We start from the raw sequence: 25,868 nt of genomic DNA, 5'->3' as shown, positions 1-25,868 counted from the left end.
GACCCAAGGTACCTAACCTATACCACAGAGGAAGTAATATAGGCGTAGACAGAGAAACCAATATAGGTAAATCAAGAAGCTTATATCTAACTAGCGACCCGCCCCGGCTTCGCACGGGTGCAATGCTGATACTAAATACACTACAGAAAAACTGTGAACATTGTTTATAAAAACATTGCGGCCCGCTCCGGCTTCGCACGGGTATGTATGCTAATATTATAAAGAGGAAAAGTTTGTATGTATGTATGTATGGTTTTCACGCAAAAACTACTGGACCGATTTCAAAAATTCTTTCACCATTAGAAAGCTGCATCTTTACTGAGCAACATAGAGTTGAAAAATTAGAGATCCTTACCAAAAATGCAATAATGTAACCCAAGGTGTAAAAAAATCCTCAATAAAACTTCTGTCATCGCGTGCGCTGCGGAATCTATTGAAGATAGAACAAAAAAATGTTCTACGGTATTATAGAATGGATCAATATCTACAAGAAAGTCCGCGATACCATATGTCCATCTTCAGTAGTTATGTTACTACAACAACTTTTTTACGTTTTCAAAGTAAATAGAAGTGCCGACAGTAATCAAACCATGTTATCCATACACATATCCTTATCTCATTAAATGATGTTTTATTATAGACTGTTTCAATACCAGCAAAATACTTTTTAAATGAAAAGAATTGGATATTCCATTCAAAAGATATAACGAATTTTTAAAAGTGTCAATCTACAGAAAATAGTAGGTATACTGTTCGAGCAGGCCGTAGTGCGGGAAGTGCGCCGGAGGGTCCTTCGACGCGTGAATCACGTTTCAAAGGGCTTTTCGGCGCGCGCCCTTCGGCCGGTCGGTGCTGGGGTCGAGGGTTTGGGGAACGCCGATGATGGAACGGGGAACAATCATCCATCATCGGCGAGCGGGTGGCGTGAGCTCGTGTACAGCTTGCGCCGCCCCGGGGTGGGCATTTGGTGGAGGGCCTGGAAACGGGCAAGTGGCGGAGGGCCTGGAAACGGGCAACTGCTGGGCGGGACATGCGGAAGATTGCGAATGTGTACCCGCATCCCGTCTAAAGCAGCGCGTTGGTACACGGTGGGGTTTTAGTCGGTAGGAATCTGACATAACCCACGGCTCCTTCCCCGGGAGCCGTGGGTATCTTAGGCAAGATTTCCCCACTTTAAAAAAAAAAAAAAAAAAAAGGCCGTAGTGCGGGGGTCACGGAGGAATTCTACCAATATGCGTCTTGACGGAACACAGTGGGGTTTTGGTCGGTAGGAATCCGACATAACCCACGGCCCCTCCCCCGGAGGCCGTGGGTATCTATAGGTCTACCAGAATCTGATGGCATATTTATATTTAAGAAACTAGCTTCCGCCCGCGACTCTGTCCACGCGGATGTCGGTCTTTGCGTGGATGGTTTATTTCTCCATTTTGAGTAACTCTGACAATAACATCTTATAAATATCTATTGGACTCAAATACGGCTAGGCCTATAATAATACCCAACGTGTGTTCGCTGTTCTACAGAACAACGTCTATGGATAAAACTGAAAAATTGAGATTATTTTTTTTCTTCGTATTTTTTTCAGGATAAAAAGTATCCTATTTTACGCCCAGGATAATAAGGTATAATTATACCAAGTTTCATCAAAATCGAACCGTTAGTTTTCACGTGATGTCTTCACATACAGACAGACAGACAGACAGACAAAAATTTTTTTAATCACTTATTTGGGTTTGGTATCGATCCAGTAACACCCCCTGCTATTTATTTTTTCAATATTTTTAATGTACAGAATTGACCCTTCTACAGATTTATTATATGTATAGATAAAAGATTTTTATGTGGCAACTTATTTGACAACTATCAAATTGGATGTCAAATTATTTATCTTTTTTGCAGTTGATGAATAATTTTTAAGATTTTGTCTAAAAAATCTTCGAAAATGTCGAAAAAGCCGCTGCGATCACAAGCAAGAGGTGTTGTTTATAATGCGTATAGAAAAACATTCGATGAAGAAGGGTCAAACACATCCTAATTTTCAATTTTGAAGATTTTATTGGTAAATTGGACTTACCCGTTTTGATACTATAAATTAAAAAATATTATATATGTAGGTAACTATAATATTGTTTGTTGATTACAATATAATTTTTTGAAAACTTATTATAGGAGTTTCCAATACGGCTATTCTTCAAGTCCAAGCTGTCCAAGTCAATTTTATAATGTGTGTCGGTTAATACTTACGAAAATAAACATTATTTTATTTTATTTTATTTTATAAAAAATTATAAGCAGTTTTGATCTACATTATCATTATATCGATATTTTCACATGGCATACTGGTAATGAATATACAAATATAGGTATGTGTAAATAATAATATGTATTACCCGTATAAAAGTAATTTGTATAATTGTATATGACGGAAGAAGGGGCCCAAAGGCTATTTTTTAAAAGAGTGACGTCAGCAATTCTGACGTCACCATCATCAAAGCAGACGCTCATACTCAAAGTAGAACGCCCGTAGGTATTTTTACTGCCTTTTTAATTCACGTCGAAATTACTAATTTTTAGAGAGAGCTCCGAACGCTCCAACGGCCGGCGAGTGAATGTGCTCTGTGCCGTCGGGCGCTTGCATTTAAAGCAAACCATGACTCACAAGAATTAGTTTGAGTGTTGCCACTCGAATTTTTACAATGAATTTTCATCAGTTTTAACAAACATTAATTATTTCGTTAATTTAATTATTTCATTAGTGGTTGATTAATGAATCAACCACTTATTTAAAAAGATCAAAGTAAACTTTAGCTAGTTATAATTATTTAGTAGTTTGAGGGTAGTCGTTTATCGTCGTTGCGCCGACATATATTATACATGTAAGTATGTACCTACGTAATATTAAGTGGATATCTCATTATTAAGTAGGTACAGTATTGTCCACTTATGTAATGTGAGTAATGATTTTGAGGACAAAATAAAAAATAAGCAGTATCAAGATCGTTCAGTCCATTTTCCCTAGGGTTGCACACTCAAAATTTTGATTTCCCTAATTGCCATCAGATTCTGGTTTACCTATATGAAAGATTTCCCCACTAAAACAAAAAAAAAAGGCCGTAGTGCGGGACGGGGTAAAGGTGATTTTCATGTGATTAAAAATTAAACCTATAGTCCGACCTATAGTAGACTTTTCACTGTAACGATATCGCTATATATGCGGGTGAAACCGCAGCGCATTGCTAGTAAAATATATACATACAGGCTTAGCATACAGGCGTCATTCAACGTCATATTTTCTTGTTACAAGTTAATGTTCATACTGAAATCTCCAGTGTATTAGATATAAGCTTTTTGATACGGACCATTAAAGGAATAATGTATAGCCCGAGTTGTGCCCGAGTGTATAGCTGAGAATACGGACACTTCGACGTTCGTTGTCAGCTCTGCGATTGTCACTTGTCAGTTGTGACGTTTTCGTCGTTCGTATCACTATATTACTTGCTCTGTGGTTCGTTATTCGTATGTGCTATATTACTTGCTCTGTGGTATGTGGTTCGTAGTTCGTACTTTGTCATGTGTGCTCGGAGTGTGGCTCGGAGTTCGGACCTCAGCTCTCACAGTTTTACAATTTACAAACAATTATTAATATATTCCTTTTAATTTGATTGTCGTCATAGCTTAAGGAAAATGATATTATGTTCTGCGCTTGTACCTCATATTAGGCAATAATCATTAAAACATATTTTAAGTAAATGAAATGTTTTTCCTGTCATCGAGTAACTAGCCTGCTAAAAAATCAATACATTGCGACGAGAACGGAGAAACGGAGATCTGAAAGCCGGTAAGATGGACAGAAAATTCTCCTTGAAAGAGCTATTTAGTTCGTACCAAAAATGGGTTATAAAGAATCCCAGTCTCGTAACAGATGTAGAAACTGTAGCGACATGGTCGTCGTACTTTATAGCTGGGAAAATTAATAAATCACCAATTGTGTCTGAACTCGTGTATGCCTTATCAAAACTATTATCATTATTCAATGACAAAATCATAAAAGATGCTTATGGCAATGATATACCACACTACAGTTTACAAGAACAAATAAAGTTATGGTTGACAATTACTCACTATTGTGAAGTATTTGTTGAACTAGTTGTGAGGCAGAAATGGGGAACAAGAGGTAAATGGACGGCCGCCACAATCTTACAATTATTTAAGTGTTCCTCAGCTTTAGTGCTATTGTACAGATTCAAAGAAATCACAATTCAGCATCCTCCAGTACCAGCCTTACAAAGGAAGAAAAGAGTATCAGAGGCTATGGACTCTGAAGACAGTTCAAATGAATTTTTCACATTGAAAAGATCAGGGAGAGTGATTCGCCGTGTAGAAGGTGCCCCACCTGTAGGTCTACGGGATTGGCAGCCAATTAAGATAAAGGATGAAACTATACATTCCACGTTGCAAATAAAAGACTTAAAGAATGCTGAATTACTCCATGTGTTAAAACCAATAATACATCTGGCTGCAATGAAAGTTTTTGGTACAAAATCTTGGAAACAGTGGCTGATAGCTTTAGGTTTGGATGTTGCAAGTTTCAGGCTGTATAATCGGCACATGGAAGAGTTAAACTACGACCAAAGGTTAGAAATAAGCCGCAGAAAGCTCAGCCTTGTACTTTACTTGATGAGAAGTCCAATGTACAATGGTTATTCCAAAAATGTCATTGAAAACTTCTTAAAATCGACATCAAATACAATACCAGCAATGTCCTTTGTGTGTGGGCCAATCTTGCAATATTTGAACCATTGGCAAGATATTTACTTCTATATGTGGGCTATGTAAGAAAATTTTATGTCTTGTTTGTTTTATATGAAAATATTTTTAAGTTAACAACTAGGTTTACATTTTATAATGTAATAAAAGCCAAATTTATAAATAGACCTAAATCCTATAAATGGTTATGTATTTCTGTTTATGAAATAATGTGTAAGTGAGGTATTTAAAAGATATCTTGTACAAAATATTTATACCTTGCATATTGATGTTGTGATTTACAGACGTAACATTTTGGTTACCTATTTATATTTTATAAGCAGGTTCTATGGAGTTCCCTTTTCTGTATTTATCAGTTGTCATGGGTATGGTAAATAGTGACTAAGAGAACTTTAATCAGGTATATTCATGGGATAAATAAAATCACTTTGCAATTTTATAGTATTTTATTATATTTTCAACCAATACAGTACACATTAATTTGCATAGGGCCATCCGAACTTTTCATCTTATCCTATTTGGGAATAATATAATATGTATTAACTTCATCAAAGTACAGCATTGTTTACAATAGTTCATATGATGTCAAACTCCACTGTTATAAATTAAAATTGAGAACAAGGATGCAATATATTTATTCATCAAATCCAACGGAAGGCCCTTAATCTCATTAGGACAAAAATTTTCTTAGTTGTTAGTTACTTAATTAGTCATACATATTATGTGGTTAAACTTATATTATCCTGCCCCAAAATATATAATTGAATAATATAAACAATTTTCCTAACTATTCTAATTTATCTATAGATGAATAAAGCATAAAAAAAAACTTTGATCACAGGCGTAGCAATATTCATTCCAGTTTATATAATACTGTAACAGAATTTCTAGCCTCAAACAATATAATACTCTATAATTCTTTATACATTTGAAATGCCAAAAGCTACAAAAAAATGATGTAAATTAATACAACAAAATTATTACTTCCATGTTGTTTACACTTTTTTTAAGTCCGTTGCTACGCCTATAATTTAACTTATTCCTAACATAGATTTGTACGTAGTTATACAAAATACTTAACACAATAATGGATTATGATTTAGTGCCATTTAATAATAACTTACATAAACGGTCGGATAATTGGCGGATGAAATTTTTTGCAAAGATATTTATCAGTTTATTAATCAAGAGGTTTTTATCTTAATACCGACTTGATTGTTTAGTGTACGATATTAATTGATAAAAACGGGCTCTCCAAAAATTAATTGCGTAGTTTTAAGCATAGTAAATAAGTTTTACATTTATTCAAATTCTTTCATATTTTCATATCCCAAAAAGCACCTTAGTCTCTCAATAAAATATAGCTAAATATACAATATGAAAAACATAATTTTTAATAATTAAAATATATTCATGAATCATGTAAAACTATTAAATTACTGTAAATAAATTTTATTCGCATTATGCTATTTAATATTAGGTATACACTTATAAAAACAGTTATTTTTTCAAAACATATTATATTAGGGATTTTTTTTCTTCAAATAGCAATAAATTAGATTGAATTTATTTATTTATTGAGGCTGCCAGGGGCGTAGCTATATTGGGACCGAGATAGCTAATCCCATATAGAAAGAAATGTATTTGAGCGTATATTGACTAAGTATTCATGATTTCCGAAATAATAGTCTAATTTATTATGCATTCACTAAAGTAATAGTTATAGTAATGGCCTTTGCCACACCCCTAAGAAGACCTAAGCTACGTCCAGGACAAGAACTAGTCTACTTTTTCATAATAATTACATACTTAATTAAAAATATTAAGTATATTGGGGTTATGACGAGAAATTTATGGTTGGCATGTTCTACTAGGTTAGTTTATTAAAATTTACTCTATAATGGCACCTAAAATCTAAGCCATCAAGTATGATACTGCAGAACAATCTTTCATCTAAACATATTTCTAGATTAATACTTATATCAATGTAACCCCAATGCACTTTAAATAGTTGATAGTGCAGTGTTTTAGTAATGTAAAAATTAAAGAGATAACTTTTATCATACTTGGCTCATAAAATATTTAATGAAATAAAGATTACGCTGTATGTCTTAAAATTGACCGCAAAAGTGTGGTCTTCTATGATGAATAATGGTAAAATATTCTCATACATACTATTTTTATACACTGACTTTTTATATCCTGCAGGCATGTTGTTCAAAATTTTAAGAAATTTAATAATCACATTAATACAATAAAAATTACAAATAATGCAAAGATGTTGTAAAATCAGTTACACAAATCCAAAAGTGTAAAAATTGTGTTATGGACTTAAAATTACTAATAAACAGATGACTGCTGTTGCGAGGAACGAATATTTCTGAAACAAATCATGATATTAAAACTTATAATCCTACTAATATTATAAATACGAAAGATGGTGAGGATCAGGATGGACTGATGTTTGTTATTCTTTCACGTAAAACTACTGAACCGTTTATAATAAAATTTGGTATTTAGGAAGCTGTAAAAAGTTTTTATTACATTTTATCGTTTTCCCCACAGAACAGTAAAAACATATAGAAGTGCTGTAATGTCTAATTAGTATGAAAACCAGTGTCGCCAAACCCACACATTTAAACCGATAGTTATACAGTACACTACAAGTAAACTATGCCTTTGTTTGGACAGCTTAATTTGAGTAAAAACTGACTTAGGTTATAAATTTAGCATTTCAATATGTACCCTAACGCACCATGTTACGGTTTATTTTAGTATAACATCCCTAGGTATATTAGCTGTTTTGTTTCTCATTGCACAGAAATTCCAAATTCGAAAACATTCAGCTACTCCACAACAGAGGGCGTTAGTTTTCGATAGATATAAATTTGAAACGCAACACATAGAGATAAGGTTGAAATTTGTGTCACTCAACATTAATGACATTAACTTGATATTTATCTGATGCTATGCTCTGAGGGATGTCAGCCTTGTTATCGATAATTCACAAATAAATATTTTTTGTGTATTTTTTTTTTTTCTTTCTTTTATATGAGTATAGTATAATGCGTCACATTTTGGAGTATGTTTATTACTACTAAGTACGTCTTTTTATATTATTATTATTAAATAAAAAACGGAATAGAATAGTATAAATCTATATTTACAAAATACAAACAGAAAATATGCATTATTTTAAATCTTGGAACTGCTGTAGGTTTGATGTATCGGTGGCCTTTGTTAGACCGCTTAGTACTGTTCGGCATCCAGTTAACTCGTCACGTTGCATTTATCCATTTCTCTTTTAAATTAGCCTCTTTGGGAAATCTATAAATAAATTAGACAAATGAAAGCTAAGGAAAAATAAAATAAAATTTAATATTTATAATGTTTGTCTTTTCTAAAGTATCGATACTGTCTATATGCACCACAAGCATCACTAAAGCGAAATTCGTTTGTTTATTGCAATAATATTCCAGAAAGTCTTGTTTGCTGTTCAATCTATAATAGTACTAATTTCTTATGGATTAAGGTTCATTTTGACTAGATATTTGTATACAATTTTGACAAATTACGACAAGCGAAATTATAACATAAAATATAATTAAAATAAATTAAAATAAGACTTACCGACGGTATGAAATGCCTTCATTGCTGATATTATTTCGTCTGCTATCATTTTTGCACTCTTTATACCGAACAACACGTCCTAATTAATGAATAAATATGGAAAAAAGGTTTGACAGCTGACAACCGACTCGAATATTTTTCTGCGCACAACTGAGAGCAAGTTAGGTGATCTAAACTTATCATTGACACGTGGGCCACGCCCACATCACACTTCTATCTACTTTACTGTTCTGTGGTTTTCCCTAAGAATTTGGTAAATTTTCAAAAACAGTTAAAATGTCAAATATTTCTGAAACTGATAAGTTCAGCTAGGTTGTTTACATTTTTTACTCCAAATGATAGCTCATTCTCACTCATTCAACCCTAATACACCTAGAAATTTAAAGACTTTTTAACGGATTTTAAACGCGATTTATTCATTATATTATTTTCCCGACGTTCCGAACACTTTACAGCGAGCGTGGTCACGGGGAGACACAAATCGCGTTTAAAATCCGTTAAAAAGTCTTTAATTTCTAAATGTATAATACTCGCGTATAATAATCAAACACCCTAATACACCTATCAAGTCTCATTATACCACGGGAGAGGCCGGGCCAGTGGTGGTATTTATAGGTCGGGTCATGTAAAAAGAAAGCTGACGGTTAAGCTGCGCATTGGCGATTTATTGGTCTATTTGGTGTTATGAGGTGGTATAAGAATAACAAATATGTAGTTGCGAAGCCACGACTCGAGAGCCTACTTCAACAATAAAATAAGCAGCAAATAACTTTCGTGCTAAACTCGATACATGCCAAAACACACCCCATCACTTTCATCCAGCGTTCTTTTTACATGATTCGCGTTATACCAGATCTTAGTTGTTCAGCCAGTCCCATGAGTCGTCGTCGCCTTTCTTCTTGATCTTGATGTTCTTCACATCGGGCGGTGGGCTCGAGATGCCCACCTGCGACAGATCGCGGGTGTCCAGGTTGTTGCGGGTCGTCACCGACTCCTTCCACGGCTGGGTTTGCTCGTTCCTATAATACAATGTATACATATAAAAATCAATGCTTTTCGTTGTAATTTTATAACTCAAGAACGGGCTCACCTATGCTAACCAAATTTTTAGGTTCGGCCTATTTATTTATTTATTGTACAAACATGAATGTATAAAGCAAAAAATGAACAGTAATACAAAAGGTATCATATTATGTAAAGAGGATATTTAGTAGATAGGTTAATGTGAACTTTGCTAAAATTCGATCCGCTCTGATCTTCATTTATAACATTTTTTTAAAAAATGAATTGGTAAGTGGCCGATCATTTTGTGAACGTAATTTACCACTTGGAGTAGGGCTCCGAGGTGGAATTCTTCATGGCTCCATAGCTTTGCGGCTGGTTGTTCATCCCGGAGTTGCTCGCACGGCGCAGCTCCGTAGTCCCGCCCAACGAACTCCAACCGCCACGGTTGTTTACCTTTATTAACAAAAATGTCTATTTTGTATCCTATTTAATATTACATGATAAACTCAAAAAAATAAAAATTCATACACCAGCCGAATGATAATTGTAAATTTATTATTATTTTATTTTACTTTTATTATCATTTTTGTAAAAACTGACTAAGTATGCCATATTTTCATAGTTCAAGCAGATGCATAATTGACCGGCCCATCTTTTAACCACGAAGGTACCTAATCCATATAATTAATGGTATTGATTGAATTTAACTTTAATTTCAATGCATAAAACGCGGTTTATAAGTATTGAAAATATATGGTCTTTTTATTGGCCGTAGCCGGGCCAAGCAGGTAGTTATTTCTATTTTTTGAGTCTTATTTGTTTCCTGATCTATGAAAGTGCTTTAATTTATTTTAAGTGCACATTTAACGAAAGGAATTTATATTTCTTCCTTCTCTAAGAATCAATTCAAGGTTAGTCATGATTGAGCAATACTTATTCAAAACCACTTTCACACTTATATTTTGTTAGATAGAAGTGAAAGTGATGCTAATGTTCGCCATAATTGGGTAGTAACGGTACTTTACTATTGGCCTATTTTAATCTTTGTATGCAATTCAATAGACCATTATTTTTTTTATAAAACCGATTAAAATATAAAGTTCGAGTTAATAATAAAAATATGAAAGCCCAAAAAAAAATAATTTATTAGTGGATATGAAATAAGTAGCTTTCTCCTAAATGCACGTTTAAAATCAGTCGGATTGCAAAACTGAATCCTTGTTTCTATTTGTTAATAATTCCTTTTTATATGTAGTACCTAAGTATATATTATACCAATAATATGAATAATATAGAAAAAATAATCAACAAGGTTGAACATAAATTGAGGCATGACTAACTTGTTATAATCTTGAAATATTGATGTAAAGTTGTGAAATTTTTATCAGTTTACATTATTAGTCGATTTGAAAAAAAAAATGTGTTTATATTACATCCGATAATGTCGTAAATAATTGAAAAAAATCACTGTAAAAATTTATAAAGGAAATAAACCATGACCTAAGTAGCAATCACAAGACCTTCACACAAAAACATTTGTTCAAAATTCACAAAAAGGAAATGTATAATTTTTTAAGTAGGTAATACATTTATTATGACTTGAAATTTATTTAATCCCAAATATTTCTATATATTTACCTTTTCAGTGACAGTGGAAGCCATTTCAGTAACTTTCTGAGATGCAATGCCTCCGTAGCGAACAGCCCCCTCAGTGGCGGTGCGGGCCGCTTTAGTGAATAACGACCAACCCTATAAAAATATTTTTTTAGTAACATAAATCACTATATCCATACTTAATATTATAAATGCGAAAGTAACTCTGTCTGTCTGTTACTCAATCACGCCTAAACTACTGAACCAATTTGCATGAAATTTGGTATGGAGATACATATTTTGATACCCGAGAAAGGACATAGGCTACTTTTTATTGCGAAATATGTACCACGGGCGAAGCCGGGGCGGACCGCTAGTTATAGTATAAAACAAAGTCGCTTCTTAGATCTTTAAAACTACGCAACGGATTTAAGTTTTTTTTAAAGGATAGAGTAGTTCTTGAGCAAGGTTTTAGTAAGTATAATATGATTTGTAAAGTTGTCCACAAAGCAGGCAAAGCCACGCTCGGATAGCTAGTCAGATTTAAAACAAATTTAAGGGAAAACAGGTTAGATGCAACCCAACAAGATAGGATACAATAATAATTTTACAACATTAAGATTTTAATGCTATTAATAGCATTAAAATTCTATTCTCTAAATTTTTTTAAGGTTGTCAGTCTACTATACTGTCTTCATAACTAATCGAAAGGTTGTATAATTAGATGGATAGACGATATACTAGGAGTTACTTTTTCACGCCAAAATAGCTTATTGGATTGATAAATTTTGGTACAACAATTGGTTACAGCCAGTTACAGTGTAATTGATATATTGCCCATTATTATATTATTCTTATTACCATTATATTGCAAAAGATAAACCATAAATGACAGAAAATAGAACCAGTCTTAATGCTTGGAATTTCTTAACACAGGCTTTATATTTATTAGCTCAGTTTAACAAATACAAACAACATTCAAATGTTATAATATGCATCTAGGTAACATATATATGGCTTAGTATTGTTATGCAGTATGCACATTTGCATTTATCTAAAATAGGTCATCTGAGTTGATCTGGATTGAAAGCATAATGGATACAAAAGACCCAACCAAGCACTCAGTCAATTGAAATCCATTTATACAATATATAAGACACATATGTATAATATGTAGTCACTTACGTTAAAGCATACCTTTCAGTATAATAAACGCGAAAATATATTGTATACTATTAATTTTTTTTTCTTTCCTGCATATAATTTTCGTGGTTGAAGATAGTGAGAAGGCTATAGGCATATAGGTACATATAGTAAGAAGAATGTGATATAGGCTACTTTTTACTGCAGTGAGGCATCTCATTCTCATAGGAATTTTTATCAACTAATTCCAAAATTACTATAAAGTTACTATAGATTATAAAACAAAATCCTCCACTGTGTTTGTCTGTTAGCTATATACTCAAAAACTGCACCAATATTCATTTTGATAACATGTTTCTCGAGGAATGTCTCAGCATGTAATAAGTTTTATATTTCGCGTAATAAATTAAGTTGTACAGTTTTACTAGCTTTCCCGGCAAACATTGTTCTGCCTTACTCTTATTACTAAGCGTGACACGAGAATTTTATATATCTTAATATATGTATATAAATCTCGTGTCACAATGTTTGTCTTCAATGGACTCCTAAACCACTTAACCGATTATAATAAAATTCCCACACCATTTGCAGTTCGATCCAACTTGAGAGATAGGATAGTTTAAACATGTAGGTACCACGGGCGAAGCCGGGGCGGACCGCTAGTATATATATATATAGAGTAAAGAAGATATTTCGCAGACAGAAAGCTATATAAATTATTAAATATCAATAATATACATACAGTGGATAAAGATGAGAGAGCAGCTTCCACCATCTCGTTGCCGGCCACTGGAGTGGTTGGAGTAGAGTAAGAGTTGGTGTTGCCGAACCCAGTGTAGCGATTGCTGCCGTACTCGCTACTAAAAACGTATTTGATATTAATATTTTATTCCTAACATGTATAGTAACTGATCAATTAACAAAATTTTGATCTATAATCATTTTCTGAACATTTTCTGTTCTTTTTCCAATTATTAACTCTATTGAACAACAGACCCAAATAACAAGCATTTTTTTAATATGAATCTGTTTGTTATTAGCACCAAATTTATTTTTGGGTTTAATAAATTCAACAATTCAAAAAATGTAACTTCGCAGAAGCATGTAGTTTAAAAATTAAAATAGAATGATTTAAAAAAGTACTATATCAAATAAATGTCTCAACCCACTAGTTTGATAAAATACAAAGCCAAAGGTTAAAGGTCAAAAGTGAATACTAGTATGTCACACAAATGTTATAGGTCATGATATAAATAATAATGTACAAAAGAAAAAAAATGCCATGTATAAATGCTTTAGCTAGCTGTATTTCAGGCTCTGACCTGAAATGAAATGAAATGAAATGATTTATTTGTATGAATTGTGGTTACAAAGCAAAGTTATAATAAATTTCACATCCGCACAATTCGCCAACAATTGGCATACAAATATTTTAATTTTATTATAATTGATTTCTTACGTCAATTTTGTCAAGCTAGGTTAACATTTATCGTTTTGGTAATTATAATCTAAAAAATTCGTTTAAGGAATATAAACAGTGATTAATAAGCCACGCTTTTTATTTTTTGTGCATGAAATTTTTTGGTAGTTCCCTTATATGTTTTGGTATATGGTTAAAAATCTTTACACACATTACACTTGCATTCTTTTGGTAGAGTGCTGAACGGCAGTTAGGCATCATTAAACGTGTGGGATCTCTTAGTCCCAGTATAGAGTGGTCTTTCATGCTTTTAAAAAGTTCACTATGTTTTTTGACAAATATACAAATTTCCAAAACATATAATCCCGTGAGTGTTAAAAGATGGTGCTTTTTGAATAATGGTCGACAAGATTCTAAGGGACCAATATTACACATAGTAGACTATATTCTTTTAAGTTTTTACCTACTGAAGTATAAGTACATACTTCATATTTTTTTAAATGTAAATAGTAGCAATAAGGACCTATACTCAACATCATGGTTAAATATAAACTAAGTTGAGCTGGCAAATTCCCTGAACAGATTTTTTGACATTGATTTAGCCCTGCAAATTATTTTTCCAAATCTATCTTATCTAATTTTGTCTTTAGCCTTTCTAAAAAGCAACAATACAACGTAAGTTTTCTATGCAGTATATGACATAATAACTATTATAAAAATAAATTAAAATATTGGGCATATAAAATAAGAAACTTGTTTCACAGGATTTACATACAATTCGCAGAACAATATGCTTTTTGCATAAGAATACATACTGATAGCTGATATTATTGTCAGAACCACTTGAATGAATGCCAGTTTCATCAGATGAATAGAAGTTGTGAGACTGGTTCCATTCCGTGGGTCTCTCTGCAACCTCCGATTTGAAGTCAGCTGGGCTCCATTCCTTTCCCTCAGCAAGAGCTGCTATCTATATGTAAACAAAAGATCTTAAAAGTATGCAAATCTAAGCACTATGTCTAATGTCACAAATAATAGGAACTACAGGGACAATAAGCTTATCAAGTAGTCCATAATTAACTGTCTTTAATACATAGCTGTTATAAACATTTTTAAAGATTAACAAAATTAATATATTAGTAAAAACTTCAAAGCTTCTTTTCAGATTTACTGGGCAATCTTTGTGGATCAGAAAGATAGTTGTTTCATAAAACTTAAATCAAAATTGACTGATTATTAAAATATTATACCACAAGAAAGTTACATGGTAACAAGCACCATGTGTTGAAAGGGGAAAAAGGGGGAGAAAATGCTAATATGTAACAGTCACATTGAACATTTAAGACTATGCAAGGGAAGTTATTGTATTATATATTTATATGTAATAGTCAAATCACATCACATTGTTTAAGACAACAAAAAATAAGTTATTTATTGATACCTTCTGTCTATACATAGCTGCTGCTTTAGTGTTGTATTTCTGCGTGATCTTCATATCAGACGAATAGTCCCCTTGACTCTCCAAGAATTCCCTGGCCTTGGAGTTACCTCCAACCTGTATAATGTTAATAAAAAATCTTGCAATATGTAAATTAATGCATAGCAACATATTGAAATATACAGACAAAGATGCTTATATTGTATGTGAAAGAATAAAAAACTATAGCTACATGTGCACATACATAATTATAATCAATGGCAGACTAACTAAAACAAGAGAAAAACGAAAAATGGACTTCAGAAACCATAAGAACTACAATACGTACCATCATTTTTTCTAGCTCAATATCTTTCCACTTGTCCATAGTGACTGAGCGAACAAACGAAAGATGCACTCCAAGGCTGCGATGTACGCCTGAACATTCTAAGCAGATCCATATGCCGTAGGTAACCGATACCCATTGGGGATTTAAGGTACCGCACTCGAAACATTTCTATGGAAGATTGCAAAAAGATGACATTATTGTCGCTATAGATCAGTCAAGTTATGATAAAATTAGGAACAAAAATACGAACGTCGTTTTCATTTAAGTTACGGATAAAATTTAATTTCCGGCGGGTTCTTGGAGAAGCCATTTTCTTAAGAGAAGAATTTCACAATAGAACTTTAATTATATTGATAAAGACACAAGTTAATGAAATATTTTATTTAAATAAAATACAATACGAGATGAACAGATTTAAAATCTGCGATTACTGATCTGCCGACGACGACGACATTGCTGTCACTGTCAAAACATTTATCACAGTCCACTTGGCAATTTTGAACAGGTAATATAAAAAGAGAGTAAATACACAGATTCTGAACAAGAAATAAGAAATGAAACACTCGAAAAATATATTGTATACTAGCAGTCCGCCCCGGCTTCGCCCGTGGTACATATTTATGTTTTCTCTACATAAGAACCATCCTGGTACTTCAAGGAATATAATAAAAAAAGAATTATCGAAATCGGTCCACCCGTTCTCGAGTTATGCGCTTACCAACACATTTTGCGACTCATTTTTATAGTATAGATAATTTGTGTCCTTAGGTGTGTTTCTCTTTCTTTGCCTTACACTTGCCTTCTAATTATACTACTTTTTGCTTCATAGTAATTAGCTGAAGACGTCATTTGCATGGCATCGGCATGTGAGAGTGGATTTACCGTAGTTTAAAAGTTTACCTACTTAACAATGAACAAATAATAATTATTGACGTTATATTGTGATTTTAAAAGCGGTATGCATCGAGCATATAATATATTAAATTGTATAATGTAGTATTTAAAGTAAATTCAGTTTTATTGGGGTCTCCGACTGTGAGAAACCTAATTTGTGTTTTTCTTTTTTCACTTCTCATCAAAGTGATGACTTTATGATGTGATTTTTATAACTGGAGATATATATAATAGTTAGGAGGCTAGAAATTGATAGGCTTCTTTACCGTGTTGAAATATGTATAATATACTATACCTACTAGCTTTCCACACGCGGCTTCACAAGCACAGTCAAAGAAAAACCCTCATAGTTCCCGTTTCCGTGGGATTTCCGGGATAAAACCTGTTCTATGTTCCGGGGTAAAAATTAGCCTATGTCTTCCCTCGGGTATCAAAATATCTCTTTACCGAATTTCATGCAAATTGGTTTAGTAGTTAAGGCGTGATTGAGTAATAGACAGACAGACAGTTACTTTCACATTTATAATATTAGTATTGATTATTCCCATCGAAATTTCCTTTGATTACGCGGACAAAGCCGAAAGTCAATGAATGGCACCCATTAATTGAATGTAACAAAATGTGTACTTAACAAAAAGTATGAAGAAAAAATATTTTCCATGTTTAATTTATTTATGAGATAAAATAAGATTAGAAAATAGAACAATTGAATAAGATTAGAACAATTAGAATAATTTGCCAAGCCAGTTATTAAAATCTGCATAAATGTAATGTTATGTAGTGCGTGTAGATGAAACTTTATTTTATAATACTCTACAGTCACGACACAAAAATGTGACAACATAAAAAGTTAACGTCGGTTCGCCGTTCGGGAGCATCCACTCGGCACCATAGCTCGGCACTCCAACACCGTTTACGAGAAAGCAATTATTAATTTACTCTTTGGAAGAAAGGCAGTGTCGTTGAGAACTTGTGATGATATATTCAGCTTTTACTTTAAATTTTATTTATTAATTTTGTTAGGAGATACATGTGCAGCTCCTTTATGTTTGTTTCATCTGTTTAGACGTTAATGAAGTTTTTGTAAAATATTTACGAGTGTACATGCGAGTGTATCAAGTTCCCGAAAGCCGCGAGTTTTGCGGTATCCGGCTGTTCTTTGATACTTTGTCAATACAGGTGTGAAATGATATAGTTGAACAATGACTGACGACAAAATGAGTTCAAACAATGTGGAAGCAGAATACATGGACATCGCAAACAGAAATGCTTGGCCGATAGTTTACCAGGTAAATTTTGCCTGCATGATATGACGCGTTATTTTGCGTTGTGTATGCCACGCACTAGTGACTAATTTGGAGTGTTATCACTATAACCACAAGAACTATTAACTTCGCAAGTTATTCAATACCAAGATGACTAGGTTAGAAATTAAATAGACTCCTCTAAATTTGTAGCACATACTTCCAGAAAATTATGTTTTGTATGAATTTCCTTGCTAAAGCTTATATTTTCCTTTCAAGTATTTCCCTTAAATTTTGAATGCTGTTGAAATGAACTGTTCAATTTTCTTGATGGTATTCCTGGTATTCATTCCCTTTTGCTTAGGTAAATTTTGGCAATAACATTCCCAATTGGTTATCATTTATAACAGAAAGACCAGACACATGGTTCGCTTGTTTGAATTTTTCATAGCTTTGAAACTATGAAAAATACAAACAAGTAAACCATATTTTATTTTTTCCAAATGTTGTATGTTCTCCTCTTCTATTATTGTAATGTTCCAATAACTATTACACTATGATTATTATTATAACACAAGAGATTATTTCTGTAAAAATAAATACATAAATATGCATAATAGAGTATTATACAACAATATCAACAACAAGAATGTACAAACACCGTCTAACAATTCTTACAATAATTAAAACATTAAGACCGGTCAATCGTTCAGGGGCCAATGGGCGAGAGACCACAGGAATGATCCCAAGCTTCATAAGACATAGTCAGCAGCTTGTTTCACTATTTATGTGGCTCTCCATGAGTGGCTTAATTTTTTTTCATCTTGGATCTTAATAAATTGTGTCAACCGCAACAGTTGACTCGATTTTTTCGTGTTTAACTACGAGATTAAAGACATTGTACTAATGTATGCTTCTCTTTATTCCCTGTTACCATATCCTTGATGAAAGCTAAATGAGGTTTTCAAGTCTTTAGCTTAAAAATAGACAATACCATTCAAAGAATAATGCCATTTGCAGTAATGAATCTTAATCTACATCTATGTATCAAAGCAAGTTGTGTTAATTACACCCCTAAAAATCTAAATAACAAGACACTATAAAAGTGCTATAATGTCATAATTAGTATGAAAACCACTGTCGCTAAAATGAACACATTTAAACCGATAGCTGTAAAGGACGAGCACACGCAGGCGGTAACGGGGCTCCCCGCGCAGCGGCTCCACGTGTATGAGGCGGAATATTAACGCTGCACGTGGAAGAGAGGCGCACCGCGGTTTCGACGAGGCGCACCGCGGTTTCGCCTAGCGCGCTGTACTCAATACGCCACGTGTATTGCGTTTACACGTGGAGGAGGCGTGGCCTAGGGGCTGGGCGGCACATGCAAGACGGCCGCCGCCGCTTTTGGATGCCGCCGCCGCTTTGAGTCTCGCCGCCTTTTGGATGCCGCCGCCGCTTTGTGCCTCGCCGCCGGGCGGCCGCTTTGAATCTCCCCGCCGGCGACGCATATAAATAGCACAAATTTTCTAATGGAGTTCAGTTCGAGCAAGTGCTTACTCCAGACCAGTAGCGAATAAGTACTAATAGTGATCAGTTCGAGCAAGTGCTTATTACAGACAAGTAGTTAATAAGTAATAGTGATAAGGAATTGTAATTGTAAAGAGAAAATATATGTACTTATGTATGTCGAAGGAAGGGTTTTATTTCGACCACGAACCCAACAAACTTATACAGTCCACAACAACGTGTGGTCCTTCGATCGCCGGATAACAACGTGTGACCCTTCGATCGCCGAATAACAACGTGTGATCCAACGAGCACCGGATACTTCAAGGAAGAAACGCTGCACGTGGAAGACCAGATCCTGCCGAAGAGAGGTACACATCGGCAACGAGCTCACCTTCGAGGGACGAATATCGGCAAACCGGTAACGTTGGTACTAGCCTGCTGGTGTTTTTGATCGTCACCAGGCGAGTCAGGTACCTACCGACGGGGCCGCGCTGTTGGTACTAGTCCAATAAGGTGAGTCGTAAGGTTTTTTACGGGCAGACACGGGCCGCCAGTGGTGACCTAGTGGTACGCGCCGGGAATCAGGGGTGCTGGTCAGCGGAACGAGTCTGCCAGTATAAGCCTGCGGTGCGTCACCTCTTTAGGCATGGTGGTAACCCGCAGCCAGGGTGACGCTGTGGAAGTTGAAGACCGGAGCCAGGAGACAGAGCGTGTGCGGCAAGAACGAATGCGGCGGCTGGTGCTGGACCCGTTAGCATCGCCGTCTGACGCACGCTTGACGTCAGCCACAGACACAATGGAGATCCCGCCGCAACCGCGACGGCATTCGCCAGCGAGATCCGCTAGATCGGTGCGGTCATCGGCGAGTACGGCGCGGCGGATTAAGGCGGCGGAATTAGAAGCGGCAGAGCGACTCGCCGCTATCCAGAGAAAAGAACTACAGATTGAGAAAGAACTAATAAATAAACGCTTACAGTTCGAGGTGTCCGCCATACAGGAAGACGAGGACCTGCCGGAAGATATCGTCACCGCGACAGAAGAACGAAACAAGGTGGACGAGTGGCTCCAGTCACATCCTGTGCCGAAGGATGACAGACACCAGCGATCCGAACTAAGAAGAGGAAGATCGCCGACGCCGACCAGACGAACAGGAATAGAGCAGCTGGCGGCGTCCCTAGAGAAGATGGCGCGACCGCGCCTACGCCACGCGGACCTTCCTATATTTTCAGGTGCGATCGAAGAGTGGCTGCCGTTCCGAGCAGCCTACCGGGACACAAGCAGCATGTACCAAGTGTCCGACGCAGAAAACATCCAGCGGCTGCGTACATGCCTGAAGGGGGAAGCAAGGGACGCCGTGGCAGCGCTGCTTCACACTGCTTCATCACCTGAAGCAGTCATGAAAACCTTGGAGCAGTGCTTCGGGAGGCCCGAGATAATTATCGACAGGGCCATGGAGGACCTGAGGAAGCTGCCGCGACCTGGAGCAGCGGCCAAGGACATCAACAGCTTCGCGGTGAAGGTACAGAACGTGGTATGCATACTTCAAACCATAGATAGGAAAGGATATTTATACAATCCTATGCTAGCAAGGGAGATATTGGACAAACTAAGTCCGCACCTGCGGTCCAGATGGTGCGACTATGCATATTCACAGGAAGGCACGGCAGATCCGGAAATTGTGGTGCTGTCCCGCTTCCTGATGAGAGAGGCGGACCAGGCGCTCCGCTACACATACGCGCCGACGAGCAGCACTGCGCCAGCGCGCAGAGACACCACGGCAGCAGCGGCAGCAGCGGCAGTGCGACCTGCTCCACCAAGAAGGAAGTCGGCAGTATACGCCATAGTTTCCAGCAGTGGTGATGAAGAGGAGAAGAAAGAAGAGAAGAAAGAAGAGAAGAAAGAAGAGAAGAAAGAAGAGAAGAAAGAAGACTTCTGCCTATGCTGCGGGCACGACCACACCATGGTTGCCTGCCCGCGCTACGCCAAGCTGTCGGTGGATGAGCGGTGGGCGCTGGTGAGGGAAAAGGGCGCCTGCTTCAAGTGCGCCACGAAGAGACATCGGCGCATTTACTGTCGAGCGAAACCATGCGGCGTGAACCAGTGCCGCCGCCCGCATCATTCATCACTGCACGACGTAAGAAGAGAAGAGCCTGCTGCGTCGACCGAAGAAACCGTCATGGCGGTTGCTGACCGCGCAACCGCACCGCCCCGCGCCGTCCTGCTGAAGATGTGTCCAGTTACCGTCGTCGGCCCACGGGGGGAGGTATCGACGCACGCACTGCTCGATGAGGGCTCCACCATCACCCTCATTGATGAGGACCTGGCGCGACAGATCGGCGCCGAAGGTCCCGCCACGCCGCTCCGCATCCACGGGGCGAACATGGAGCAGATTGAAGAAGGAAGTCGACTGGTGACGGTGCAGCTGCGGGGGCAGAGCGACGGGACACTACACGACCTGCGCGCCCGCACGATGAAGAAGCTACAGTTGCATCAGCAGTCCATCCCGGGTTCCCTGCTTCGGTACAGACACCTGCGCGACATACCGGAACATGAGGTATGTTACGAACAAGCACGCGCGGGTGTCCTGGTGGGTACCGACCACTGGGAGCATATCGTGACAAGAGAACTTCGGACGGGCGACGAAGACGAACCTGCCGCCTCCAAGACAAATCTCGGCTGGGTGATACATGGGACAACGCCGCGTCGAATGATCGTCGAAAGGGACTGCGTGCTTCACGTCCGAGAACAGCAGCAAGCGGACCTACGGCTACACAACCTGGTGGAAGAACACTTCAAGATAGAATCATTGAACATAGCCAGTAGACCGCGCATAGGTGAAGCCGACCGCCGAGCAACGTCAATCGTCGAGATGACTACGAAGAAGACGCCGGGCGGGTATGAAATCGGCCTGCCATGGAAGAGAGATAATGTCCGCATGCCGCCGAGCTACAATGCTGCGCTGCGGAGACTTCTGAAGATTGAAGCCAAGATGGACGCCGCGCCGGAATTCGCAGCCGAGTACACCAAGCAGATGAACAACTTATTTGAGAAAAGGTATGCGGTTCCATGCGACGGCAGTGAAGGCGAGAGCAGCGTGTGCTGGTACCTGCCGCATTTCGCTGTGACCAATCCCAACAAGCCAGGGAAGCAGCGATTGGTTTTCGATGCGGCAGCCAAAAGCCACGGGACTTGTTTAAATGACGAACTGCTTGAGGGCCCAGACTTGCTACTATCACTGCCGGGTATATTATTTCGATTCAGGGAAAAGGCAGTGGCAGTCACGGCAGATATAGAGGAGATGTTCCTACAAGTAAAAATAAGACCCGAAGACCAGCCAGCGCAGCAGTTTTTATGGAGGGGGAGCCGACGCGACGCGCCGCCACAGCACTACAAGATGACGTCCATGATATTCGGTGCAGCGAGCTCTCCGTTCATGGCGCATTACATCCGTAATCATAATGCGCAGCAGCACGCAGAACAGTATCCAATGGCGTTGGAAGCGATAACGAAGAGCCACTATATGGACGATCTGGTGGTGAGCTACGCCGACGCGGAGGAAGCCAGACAAGCAATCGAAGAAATACGGACGGTGCACGCGGCGGCAGGCTTCAAGCTACGAGGATGGAACGCCAACGACAAGAGCGTGCTGAGGGACGTGCCACGAGAACTGCACGCCAGCACACCAACGCAGCTGGGAGGAGCGCAGCCAGCCCCGAAGATCCTCGGGCTAATTTGGGACGCCGAACAGGACGCGCTAGGATTCAACACAGCAATGAACAGGGTACCGGTGGAGGTGCGAGATCGCAAGCGCCCGCCAACCAAGCGCGAAGCATTAAGTGCGGTAATGTCAATTTATGACCCACTAGGCCTCTTAAGTTATTTCACCATCCGTGCTAAAATCATATTGCAGAGCCTGTGGCGCCTCCAGATTTCATGGGACGAACCAATACCTGAAGAAGAGGGCGAGCAGTTTTCGGGCTGGCTGGCGCAGCTGGAAGCGGTCGGCGCGCTACGTTTGCCGCGATGCTACACAACGGACAACGTCGAAGACATCGAGCTGCACGTGCTATGCGACGCCAGTGAACAAGCATATGCAGCCGTGGCGTACTGGCGTATGCGGCGAACGGACGGCAGCGTGCAAGTTAAACTCGTCTCGGCGAAAGCAAAGGTGGCACCACGGCGCGCGCAGACAATCCCGCGCCTAGAGCTGCAGGCGGCGGTGATCGGCGCCAGACTCGCTGATCAGATAAGAAGAGAGCACAGGTATGACATATCTCGTACTTGGTTTTGGACAGACTCATCGACGGTGGTGCACTGGGTGCGCAACGATGCAAAGAGATACACGCCGTTCGTCGCGCATCGCCTCGGTGAGATTGGAGAACTAACACAAAGGGAAGAGTGGCGGTGGCTGCCGACTCATGAAAACGTTGCCGACGACGCCACCCGCCTAAGTTTCACCACGGGACATGATCGATGGTTCCAGGGTCCAGAATTCCTGACTAAGACGGAGAACCAGTGGCCCACGGAGAAGGAACTTCGAGAAACAACGGACGAGGCTGATGTACTTCATGTAAGCGAACTGCCACGGAAGATGGAATGGCTGCCGGATCCAGAGCGCTTCTCCAAATTCCGCACACTGGTGGGAGCAACAGCAAGGGTGCTCGCATTCATCGACATACGCATCAGACACACGGCGACGAGACTAGAATGTCGCCACCTGGAGCAAGCCGAACGACTGCTGGTGCAGCGCGCACAGAACGACAGCTTTGGAGAAGACATAAAGCGAATCAAGGACGCGCGCCCCATCAGCAGATCCAGTAGACTGTACAAATTGGACCCGGTAATGGAAGACGGCGTGCTGAGAGTAAGGGGCCGCATAAACGCAGCCACGGCACCCGACACAATGAAGAAGCCGGTAATCCTCGACGGCCGGCACAGAATAACCAGACTAATAGTGTTACAGGAACATTGTGCCGCCGGACACGCCAACCGCGAGCGCGTCACCAACGACCTGAGGCAGCGCTACTGGGTCATCCACCTGCGGCCTACAGTGCGCGCCGTGGAGAAGAACTGCGCGCTGTGCCGAGTACGCCGAGCAATGCCGCAGGTCCCAGCCAAAGGGGACTTGCCGCGCGCTCGCCTCGACCCGTTCCATCGACCCTTCACCAACTGCGGGGTCGACTACTTCGGGCCAATGATGGTCAAGATCGGACGAAGAAGAGAGAAGAGATGGGGCGCGCTGTTCACATGCCTGACATCGCGAGCCGTGCACCTGGAGCTCGTCGCATCTCTGTCAACGGACTCAGCCATCATGGCGCTGAGAAGGATGGCAGCTCGCAGAGGGTGGCCTCGTCTGATGTACTCAGACAACGGTACAAACTTCAGGGGCGCCGATCAAGAACTGAAGAAGGCGTACAACGAGTGGGCGCCGGCGCTACAAGAAGAAGCGCTGCGCCACCGGATGGAGTGGCGCTACATACCGCCGGGTGCACCGCATCAAGGCGGTGCTTGGGAGCGGCTGGTGCGGTCGGTGAAAACCGCGCTCGGCGCGACACTACGGGAGAAGGCGCCGCCAGAAGAGGTGCTGCGGACTCTACTCACCGAGGCGGAGTTCGCGGTGAACGCGAGGCCGCTGACTCACGTGAGCGTGAGCCCAGACGACCCCGAAGCCCTCACGCCCAACCACTTCCTGTTGGGCTCCTCAACGGGACTGCCGACGACGGGGCCGTGCGACGAAGCAGACCGACGGACCTGGCGCGCCAGCCAGGCGCTCGCCGACCACTTCTGGCGCCGATGGATCAAGGAGTACCTACCGACGCTCGTGCCACGGGGGGAGGCGCGAAAGGACACGCGACGCCTCGAGGAAGGTGACGTGGTCATCATCGTGGACCACGTCTTGCCGCGCAACACATGGCCCATGGGGGTCGTGGTGCGCGTTCACGCAGGGCCGGACGACGCTGTGCGGGTAGCCGAAGTGAAGACCAAGAGCGGGATCTTCAGACGCCCCGTCAGCAAGCTCGTCGTGATGAAGGAGGCTACGCAAGCTACGCCGGGGGGAGGACTGTAAAGGACGAGCACACGCAGGCGGTAACGGGGCTCCCCGCGCAGCGGCTCCACGTGTATGAGGCGGAATATTAACGCTGCACGTGGAAGAGAGGCGCACCGCGGTTTCGACGAGGCGCACCGCGGTTTCGCCTAGCGCGCTGTACTCAATACGCCACGTGTATTGCGTTTACACGTGGAGGAGGCGTGGCCTAGGGGCTGGGCGGCACATGCAAGACGGCCGCCGCCGCTTTTGGATGCCGCCGCCGCTTTGAGTCTCGCCGCCTTTTGGATGCCGCCGCCGCTTTGTGCCTCGCCGCCGGGCGGCCGCTTTGAATCTCCCCGCCGGCGACGCATATAAATAGCACAAATTTTCTAATGGAGTTCAGTTCGAGCAAGTGCTTACTCCAGACCAGTAGCGAATAAGTACTAATAGTGATCAGTTCGAGCAAGTGCTTATTACAGACAAGTAGTTAATAAGTAATAGTGATTAGGAATTGTAATTGTAAAGAGAAAATATATGTACTTATGTATGTCGAAGGAAGGGTTTTATTTCGACCACGAACCCAACAAACTTATACAGTCCACAACAATAGCTAAACAGTACACATAAGTAAACTATGCCTTTATGGACAGCTTCATTTTAGTGAAAACTAACTTTAAAAAATAAATACAGCATTTTATTAAGTACCCTAACGCACGGTTTTACGGTTTATTTTCGAATAACATCCCCAGGTACATGAGATGTTTTGTTTCTTTTTGCTCAGAAAAATACAAATTCGAAATAATTCGGCTTTTCTACAACAGAGAGCGTTAATTTTCAATAGATAAAACTTTGAACCTAAACACATAGAA

The 25,868-nt window shown here is 39.5% G+C and overlaps 4 protein-coding genes across 5 annotated transcripts in view; 3 read left to right on the top strand and 1 right to left on the bottom strand.

Annotated features, from left to right (window-relative positions):
* The first annotated feature begins 3,596 nt into the window (after positions 1–3,596).
* Positions 3,597–5,204, top strand: Pex16 (peroxisomal biogenesis factor 16). The gene has a single exon (XM_090103062.1). It carries the CDS (start codon positions 3,844–3,846, stop codon positions 4,834–4,836), a length of 993 nt encoding a protein of 330 aa, XP_089959188.1. The 5' UTR covers positions 3,597–3,843; the 3' UTR covers positions 4,837–5,204.
* On the bottom strand, positions 5,195–15,782 carry ArfGAP1 (ADP-ribosylation factor GTPase-activating protein 1). The gene is made up of 9 exons (XM_090103049.1): positions 15,575–15,782; positions 15,325–15,492; positions 15,000–15,113; positions 14,374–14,528; positions 12,881–12,998; positions 11,041–11,151; positions 9,722–9,855; positions 9,248–9,416; positions 5,195–7,147 (listed from the first exon to the last, which is right to left on the bottom strand). The coding sequence occupies exons 1-8, from the start codon at positions 15,632–15,634 to the stop codon at positions 9,254–9,256; spliced, it is 1,023 nt and encodes a 340-aa protein (XP_089959175.1). The 5' UTR covers positions 15,635–15,782; the 3' UTR covers positions 5,195–7,147; positions 9,248–9,253.
* A 1,277-nt stretch (positions 15,783–17,059) lies between these two features.
* The window catches only part of LOC149911121 (tyrosine-protein phosphatase non-receptor type 61F-like), a 29,129-nt gene continuing 20,320 nt past the window's right edge, over positions 17,060–25,868 (top strand). For both annotated transcript variants that reach the window (XM_090103039.1, XM_090103030.1), the window contains exon 1: positions 17,060–17,507. In XM_090103039.1, coding sequence (XP_089959165.1) covers positions 17,421–17,507 — 87 coding nt within the window. In that variant the 5' untranslated portion in view covers positions 17,060–17,420. The remainder of the gene's footprint in view (positions 17,508–25,868) is intronic.
* LOC149911122 (uncharacterized) lies at positions 18,639–25,553 on the top strand. The gene is made up of 2 exons (XM_090103019.1): positions 18,639–22,812; positions 22,900–25,553. The coding sequence occupies exons 1-2, from the start codon at positions 19,618–19,620 to the stop codon at positions 25,036–25,038; spliced, it is 5,334 nt and encodes a 1,777-aa protein (XP_089959145.1). The 5' UTR covers positions 18,639–19,617; the 3' UTR covers positions 25,039–25,553.

This window comes from Colias eurytheme, chromosome 1 (genome assembly GCF_061535395.1).
Source record: "Colias eurytheme isolate Ceu_HAF_F1 chromosome 1, ilColEury1 Martin Lab GWU primary, whole genome shotgun sequence".
Lineage (NCBI taxonomy): Eukaryota > Metazoa > Arthropoda > Insecta > Lepidoptera > Pieridae > Colias > Colias eurytheme.
Note: the sequence above shows the minus strand (reverse complement) of the source record. Positions and strands in the feature narration are given on the sequence as shown.

Excerpts from the sequence above, each read along its gene's own strand:
- Pex16 (XM_090103062.1), top strand. The coding sequence starts at position 3,844 with ATGGACAGAAAATTCTCCTTGAAAGAGCTATTTAGTTCGTACCAAAAA.
- ArfGAP1 (XM_090103049.1), bottom strand. The coding sequence starts at position 15,634 with ATGGCTTCTCCAAGAACCCGCCGGAAATTAAATTTTATCCGTAACTTA. Across the intron at positions 9,856-11,040 it reads CTTCCACTGTCACTGAAAAG|GTAAACAACCGTGGCGGTTG; the intron begins GTAAATATATAG and ends TTGTTAATAAAG. Across the intron at positions 9,417-9,721 it reads TCGGAGCCCTACTCCAAGTG|GAACGAGCAAACCCAGCCGT; the intron begins GTAAATTACGTT and ends ATTGTATTATAG.
- LOC149911122 (XM_090103019.1), top strand. The coding sequence starts at position 19,618 with ATGGTGGTAACCCGCAGCCAGGGTGACGCTGTGGAAGTTGAAGACCGG. Across the intron at positions 22,813-22,899 it reads AGCGCGAAGCATTAAGTGCG|ATTTCATGGGACGAACCAAT; the intron begins GTAATGTCAATT and ends TGGCGCCTCCAG.